General features: G+C 41.6%; 1 protein-coding gene across 4 annotated transcripts in view; it reads right to left on the bottom strand.

Annotated features, from left to right (window-relative positions):
• Window positions 1-2,394: 2,394 nt before the first annotated feature.
• The window catches only part of MME (membrane metalloendopeptidase), a 97,823-nt gene continuing 91,683 nt past the window's right edge, over window positions 2,395-8,534 (bottom strand). For 3 of the 4 annotated variants that reach the window (XM_036242839.1, XM_036242840.1, XM_036242837.1), the window contains exon 23: window positions 2,395-5,346. In XM_036242839.1, coding sequence (XP_036098732.1) covers window positions 5,247-5,346 — 100 coding nt within the window. In that variant the 3' untranslated portion in view covers window positions 2,395-5,246. The remainder of the gene's footprint in view (window positions 5,347-8,534) is intronic. The other variant, XM_036242836.1, reaches the window with a different exon arrangement.

Raw genomic sequence — 8,534 nt, 5'->3', positions numbered from 1 at the left:
TTTCTTAAACGAGCCAATGAGGTTTCCTCTAGGATTTGACAGACTGCAGTTAGAACCAGTCCTTCCCCTGGAAAGGAAGCAGAGCATCTTTGAGCCTGGGTGCAGTTGACCACTGTGGCTTTCTTCTGGAAAAAGTCAAGCCAACACATGGAAAGAAGGCCAAATTATTCACACATGCCCACGTTTGGTAGTGCGGCTCAACAAAATCCTCAGTTCTGGCTCAACCAGAAAAAGTTTGATTTTCACATTTGCAACCAAAGTCAAATATACGTATAAGCAGTGAGTCACCTGGGATTAGCTGTATCCTGCTGCCCCCTCCCTGCTCAACCTCTAAATGATTTTAGCCTCTGACACCCAGGTAAATCATGGTGCTTACCAGGTGGGACATTTAGGTCTGATCGCTGTATAATATACTGGTTTCTGTTTCACAGTATTAGGCTGTATCCTTAACCTTAGTCAGGGTTGGGCAAATGTTAGGGTTTCCTAGGGAGGGAGACCAGCTGGGAGAGGGTGGCCGGATCAGCCAACCCTTTAGCATTTTCGGGAAGGAGAAAACCCCTCTAGAGTACGTGCTTTGTTCTCACAGAACCACTGAGCACCGTCAGCAGAAGGTCCACCAGATTCCCCTGCTCTGTGTCAAGCCGTGTGTTTCAAAGCCACCTCATAGAACAGAAGAGAGCTGCTGGCCAAGCTCCACTAACTGGGTTCCTTAGGACACCAAGCTGAACAGCTTCTTAAATAAGTGAACACATCTTAAACTCAATGGAATTATGTTTCAACTTTTTGGGTCAACTCCCCTCTCGTTCCCCCCCTTCCATTTTTTTCTCTCTTATAACTTCCTTTCTTCTAAATAATATTTCTTAAGATGACTTTTACAATGTAATGTTTCAGCTTACAGAAACACTTAAAATGAAGGGAAAAAAGGAAATAAAAATCACCTACATACCACCACTCAGAGATATTCCCTATTAATTTCTGGCATATATTTTTCCAACTCTTTTTCTATGCAACAATATTTTAACATAGTTGAAATCATAATGCTTTTCCAACATTGCATTCTTTCCATAGTCTTTCCGAACAAATGTGAATGTTTTCTGCTATTTCATTTTTTTATCTCTATTTCTTTGATATTATAGATAAATCTGCAATTATCATTACTTATTTGATGCTGTATTTTTGGGGACAGTGCATTAATAGCATATGTGTTGAGAGGTTTGCACCAAGGTAATGATATTCCAGGTATTTGACCCTATTTGTGTCTTCCTGGATCTAGAGGAACCGTTTAGGATGCATTATAATTTGAGATGATCAGATCAGAGGTGACACTAAGTACCTTTAAGAGAAACATCTGTAACAAAAATAAATTAATTAAAAGAAAAAGTAGAATCAAATGTTATATGGTTTATACTTGAAAAAATTATTGTTAGTTTCTGGGTAGAAAGACAATCCAGAAATATAAAAATGAGTCACAGTGGCTAGACTTCCTACTCTTTCTTCACTACCCAAGCTGAGAGCCCTGCCCAGGCTGAGTTTCCTGCAGAGCCAATGCTCATTTTCCTGCCAGGCTGCCCTTGCGCAGCCTGGAGGCTCTGCTTTCTCAAACAGAAAATAGAAGCACAGCAGTTTGGCTATGAATTTGGAAATGACAGGAGTGTTTCTCTCTGTTTCAGAGGAAAAGCAAAATACAAAATACAAAGGTGTTGACATTAAGACAACATCATTAGAGGTTAGAATGCAATAAACATGTGCCACTTGGACACCAGTCACAGGAGGTGCCTCTCTTCACCTGACCAACCTAAAGTCAAGTTCTTCAGTCCAGGCATGGTGCACAGAGACACTGGCTTCTCCTAAGTCACCTGATCATGCCTGTGACTCTCTATAGCATTTGCAACCTTGCCACTGAACTTTTGGAAAGAAATCAGGTCCGAAAACTCTGGAATCTTTGGGAGAAGAAAATACTGGTAGAATAGTTATTATTATTCCATTTGAAAAGATTTAATTTGAAGCTAGCAATTCTCGTAAGATTACATAGATAAAAGCTCCATTTGGCCTTAACAGTTCTCAAGACATGATTTTGTGGAGGTTTACACGGGGCAGGGCAGACCAGGGTAGACTAGGCCTAAAAGCAATAGTATGAAAAATGTTTGTTTTTAATTATGTATTTTTGAGATTGGAACCTGATAAAACTTTCTGACTTTCCATCTTTGATAGGGCGCAGTCTTATTTCCAAAGTCTCTTCTACTTTGAGAACTCCATCTGTGACAATAAGAATGATTATGGCTTTTGAGAAAACTGTTAACAGCACAGACCCTAATTCAATAAAACTTTGATTCTTTTCTTTGGATTATAATGTGGTCTCGCTAGATTCAGACATTTATGTAGGAATTTTGAAGTTATTTCACCCAATGGTTCTTAAGTGGGGGACAGATTATTGGTAAGACAGTATAGAATGCATTCTCCTTCTCTTGCTGGGAAATGCTGAGAATCTAATTCTCTCTCTCTTTTTCAGGTAGAAAAAAGCAAAGGCACAAGAAAACAGATCTAATTAATGCCCATGGTTACCTTGTCATTTGTGACAGACTATGACTAGAACAAGAAAGAAATCCACGTGGGCATTGTAGTGTGGAGGCAGACCCCTTACTGTTGTTCCTGAGAACTTCCTGTCCTCATCCCTGAACCACATAGGCCACCAGCCCTGAGTGTCTCAGCTGTTAGACTCTTTCTTTGACCAAGAGTGAGCCATGATAAATTGGATTTACATGTGAGGTGATAGATGGGTCTTAGCTGATGGAACAACTCGAGATGATTGGAAGAGGCTGAGACCACAGGTCTCCAAACAACTCAGCAACAGTGCCGTGTACAGGTATTGATGTCCTTTCTACGTGTAGCTGATGGGGAGGGATTGGTCTTCTGAATTTGGTCTGTCCCCTGGCCTCAGAATCTGATATTTCTGGAGAGAGGAGATCCAGGGAATGGAGAGGTTTTCTTTTCCCCAAAAAATTCATTCAAATCCCTTTGTAAAGACAGAGGCTACGTTTTTAAGGGCTAGTGGTGGCAAGCCTAGTGTCTTTTTATTATTTGTACTAATCACTCTTGATTTCCGGTTCTTCAGCTGCTGCTCTAACAGGGTAGAAATAAATGATTCCAAGATAGCTGTCCTCTTCAGAGCTGGATGCTCCTATCGCTCCAACTACTAATATTATTTACAAATGTTTTCAGCTTAAGAAAATATTCACATAAGTATATTTTCAATTATCCACAATAATGGTGGTAGTGATAAAAGAGAAAAGAATCTCCACCGTTAGTTTGAAACTATATGTTCAATAGTCATAAGAACTTTAGGAAGGACTTATGGAAATGAGTCCATTAAAATCTCAGGTAAAAAGGGATGGTAATATGCAAGCATGTTCAAAACAGTTGAACTGGAACCTTCTCAGGTGCCTATCAACAATGGAATGGATGAATTTAGTATAGTCACACACTAGAATGTCATTCAGCAATGAGAATGAAGGATCCCCAATCAAATGCAAAAATATAGCTGAATCTCACAAATATAATGCTGAATGAGAGAAGCCAGACACAAAGATGATTGATTCTATTTACATAGAAGGCGAAAACAGGCAAAACTAATGTGTGATTTTAGAAATCAGGGTGGTAGTTGCCCTTGGCGGAGTGACATGTTGGTTGGGAGAAGGAGTTTCTCAGTAGCTGACACTATGTCATTTCTTACAGGCACTGGTTACAGGCCAGTGTTCAGTTGGAGAAAGTTCATTGAGTTGTACATGTAAGCTTTATGAAATGTTTGTGTATATGTTGTAGTTCGATAACAGTTTTAAAAAAGGTAAATGGGCATTTTTCAAGAAGCAGGAAAGCCAGCAAGCAGGAAAGACATGAAGTCCTCACTTTCATGTTTTGTTAAGAAAAATAAAGATTTTGGACGTACACCTCCCTCTTGTGTAAAATATTAATCAAGTAATGAAATGAACTAAAGTAGTGAATAGGACGGGAACAGAGAAGAACGTAAAAGCCTCAGAAGACAAGTTCCTATCAGAGACTAAACAGTCCCCTCCCTGAACTCTATTAAAAAAAGTACATTCCATAGCTAGACAGCAGACACAGAAACCTCAGTGAGTCATGGGCTCACAATTTCAATTTATTATCAAAATATTGCCATCAGGTAACAAATCTGAAAAGATGAGGAGAAGCAGAGCTACATAGATGCAGGTTTGCCCTTTTATGCTAGCCACCTTAGGGACAGATTGAACGGTGAAAATCCTGCTTGTAAATCACAAGTCTTATGTATCTTCAGACAACTGTCCAATGGCAATGTTTAAGCCAAAGTTTGTACTTAAAGCTTTTCATCAATATGATTTATAAGTTTAAAAAAATCTCAAATGTTCATCTGTACATCTCTTTACAGATCTTGGTTCATAACTATTTATCTCAGTCAGAAATGTCAATATTCAATGATTACCTATAATAACAATTACTTAGTCATAAATGTAGTTAACAATTAAATATAAAAATTATTATTTATACAGTGCTACAAATATCTTAAAAAGACCAAGTTTTGAGAAAGAAAGAGAGAACAAGAAATTGCTTAGAAAATTGCAGGGAGCCTCAAGGATACTGATATCAGTCAAAACAGGTACAACAGAACACAGTTTTAGACATTCATTTAGCCCTAAGTGCTTCAAATAAAATGATCTCAGAATGTGTAACTGATGACTGGAAAAGTGAGTTAAAACTACTTAAATCCCAAGGCCCCAGTATGTGTAAGAATTCTTTGGAAGAGATCTGAAGGAGCATAAAGGTCGCAAATAAAAGTACAAATAAGATTTCAGCATATGTTTTTAACACCCACATCACTGATGTGCTTTTGGTGCCAAGCACATTCTTCAACTTCTTCTTCCTCCCTTTGATTGGAAATCTGCTCTAAATGGTTAACACCGTTTTCAAGAGACATCAACCTGCCAGATCGTATGAGAAACAGAAGTGAATTTAATACTATCTTGAGATTAAGCAGTATTTACACAGTGAGAACTGATGGGTTTGACAGACGTTAGAGTCCTCCTCCCTCCACACCTTTTCCAGGATAGCTTAACCTCCTTTTGACTATGATGCACTCATCTCTGTGAGTCTCCCTGTGTAAGAACAGTGAGTCCGTGGCCCTGTCTCTTGGACGACGTTCCCCATTTCCCCGGTGTTGACGAGTCTAGCCACGGGCCACAGGCTTCTTCTGAAGATCACCAGACCCGGCACTTTCTTCTTGGATTCATGTATGAATTCTTGAGGCAATGAAAGGCTTCTGAAAACTCAGCGGAGTTCTGCAAAGTCCCAATAATCCTATAAATCAAACAGAAGTCACCGTCAGCATTTGACACTCACGCCCATCCCATGGGGGAGCGGTATAGAATTTCTCTGTGTAAGCCAAGTGAGTGAATTTGGAATTTACAGTTAAAAAAAAAAAAAAAAGAAAGAAAGAAACTGGTAGAATGAGTTTATTCTTCTCATTAACAGAATTTTTAAATGGAGAGGTAACAAAGTACAGGAGTTAAGGGAACAGATTTTGAAGACAGACGCTATGGTTTGAATCCTGGTTACGAGTTATACTTATTTAGCCTCTCTGTGCCTCAATTTCCTTTCTGTAAAATACATATAATAATAGTTCCTGCATCTTACAGTTGTCATGAGGAGGTGATTTATAATCATTCTATTCACTTTTGTAAAATACATTAAATTTGGAATTGCAGTTAATATAAGGAGAGTTTGGTCAAAGAATAAAATCCTGACTTTTCATGATAGTACCTTGAGAGGGTTGACATAACTTAAATATAATAGACTTTGGTTGATTTGATTTAATAGGGAAGACCGCAAATATTTTCTTTTTTTCCAAAAGAACTCCGTAAATATCAGAAACTGGATCCAGCCCGAATAACTGGAAAGGTCTGGCAAAATGCCAATTTCTTCTTATCTCTGACCCCAAGGGGCAAAGACAGCAGGGTCCAACCTACTACTGGCACCAATCAGTCAGCATCTGAAGGAAAAGACCGGTCAGTACAGTGATGCAGAGATATTTTCCCATCGGCCCAGAACCAGCTCCTTCCCTTCTCTTCCTGACAGGCTGCCACACCCACCTTGGGCTGGAGGAATCGAGTGGACTGGAGTGGAGGGAAGGCCAGGGACAAGTGACCTGAGGGGACCTTCTAATCTCCTGAGATCTTCGTACACAACAGATGTGTTAATGTTTAAATATGAGCACGTCTCCCCCCTCTAAGCCATTCTCCACCCAGCAGACGGAGTGATCTTTAACATTCAGATCAAATTCCTTTGTTCCCCTACCTAAGACTTTCCAGGGGTCTGCAGGAAATTCAACCTTCTCACCATGGTCTCCAACATCCAGATGGCTCCGGCCTACCTTCCGGGCCTCCTCATGGGAGGCTTCTTTTCCCATTCCTCACTGGGCTCACACGACACTGACTTCCTTCTCATTCCCCACAGTGGCCGAGCTCCTTCCCTTTAGGGCCTGCTGCTCCTGCCGAGCCCACTCCCTGGGGAAGTGTGGCTCTGTGGCCAAGTCCTTCTCAGTCTTCATGCCCCTGCTTAAACGCACCACCTCACAGGCTTTCTTCAAACACTGTCCAAATTAGTGTCCCACCTGCACTAGCCCTGTCGCAGGTCTTACCACAATTTACAGTCATGTGTTCTTCATTTCCCGACGTACCCACTCAACTCTAGTCTCTGTCTCCCTTGCTCCTGCTGCGCCCCAAAGCCTAGCACACTGCTGTGCATACTGCAGGACTCAGACCGTGCTGGGTGCACGGGCCTGGCACCTGATCACGCGGTTACATGGAAACGGTAACGGCATTATGAAGAAAAAACACGGCTTGGTTTTGCGTTGTTTATTCGCTATTATGGATCACCTAGGATGGAAAGAAAGCATTTCCCTACCTCGTTCTAGGAAAGAAAGGTCCGTATTGCGTTTCTCAAAGTCTGACTTTCTGATGTATCATCTGTTACCACAGCAACTGTCTCTCAATCCCTCCAACAACCCCCCCCTCCATCCCTCAGGGAGGATGTAAACTTTAAAAGGAGTCTTCCTGGGATGGGGGTGGGGGCTGAGGAAGGATGGAAGCCAGAGCTGGAGAACTGGCAGCTCTTGGTCCAGGTGAAAGGGAGAAGGCGGGCCCACTCCCACCTGGGTGGCGTCCTGGTAAGGGGGGTGGTGTGAATGACAGGACACGCCTCCACTCAGAGCAGGGCCCCGACAGAACCTTCGGGAGGATGGTGTGTGGCCGTCGGGGAACCTGAACATCAACAGTGGTGGCTCCTGTGGCCCGTGTCCATCACCACTGGAAAGAGATAGAGGCACTTGACTTCAGATGGAGCCCTCGGAATGCAGGAGGGTCGGCAGTGACCAAGGGGGTGGGGATGCGGAGGCTCTTCCCCAATTTCTCAGCTCATGTCATGTTTGGATTCCTGGGTGACCCTAGAAAGGAGTCCACTGAAAACTACTGAAATTAAAGTTCTCACCTCCTGGCTTAGGGTGGGAGCTTAGAGCTTGAATTAATTTGATGTAAAAGTAATAATAATAAAAGTGTGTCATTTCTTACGTCTTAAAAGTTCAGAATAAATTCGCTTGATGCTTGGTCAAAAATGATCATATGTGTAGGAATGAAAAAATTTAGACATCAGGGATTTGTATGGGTCTTTAGTCTTTTAGGTTCTAGACCCACAGACTCTGAGTTACAGAGAGTTTGAATTCCTTTCATACAATCCCCTTTCCACTTTAGGAAGCCCTGTACCCTGGCTGGGGACAGTCATCATGGTGCCTGCTGTCTGTCAAGCTCCCATTGGACTGACAGAGAAAGCAATCAGGAGTCACTGGTTGGAAGAGCTGCTCTTTTTTGTCTTTATTTTATTAAATAATGTTTCAAAGGATTATATCTTAAATGTAAACATATGGGGACAAGTACTTCAGTAATGATGTCCAAACCCATGACTTCTACATTTCTCTTAAAAACATTAAGGAGCCTTGGCCGGTTTGGCTCAGTGGTTAGAGCGTCAGCCTGTGGTCCAGAGAGACCCGGGTTTGCTTCCTGCTAAGGGCAGGTACCTTGGTTACAGTTTGTCCCCGGCCCTGGTTGGGTCATGTGGGTGGTGACCACTCGATGTGTCCCTTTCACGTCGATGTTTCTCTCTCTCTCTCTCTCTCTCTCTCCCTCCTATTCTATCTGAACAACAACAACAACAAAAATGGAAAGAAAAAACATTAAGAAAATTAAAAAGAAAAAAAAGCCACACCTCAAAACAAGAAAGTCTTCACCAAAAAATCACTAGGAATTAGCAATGCAACGATAGTCAGCCTCATGCACACTCAGCTCTTGGTCTCCGTCTCATCTCTCTCTCCAGCCAAAGGCTTCACTTAGATAACTTGATTCTGAATAATTAGGTCAACAATGTACTTGGGCTACATTTACTTTCCTAGATTCTAGTTATTGCTTGATTGTTTATAACATCACATCTACGGGTGG

The sequence above is a fragment of the Molossus molossus genome, unplaced genomic scaffold, assembly GCF_014108415.1.
Source record: "Molossus molossus isolate mMolMol1 unplaced genomic scaffold, mMolMol1.p scaffold_m16_p_5, whole genome shotgun sequence".
In the NCBI taxonomy this organism is placed as follows: domain Eukaryota; kingdom Metazoa; phylum Chordata; class Mammalia; order Chiroptera; family Molossidae; genus Molossus; species Molossus molossus.
Note: the sequence above shows the minus strand (reverse complement) of the source record. Positions and strands in the feature narration are given on the sequence as shown.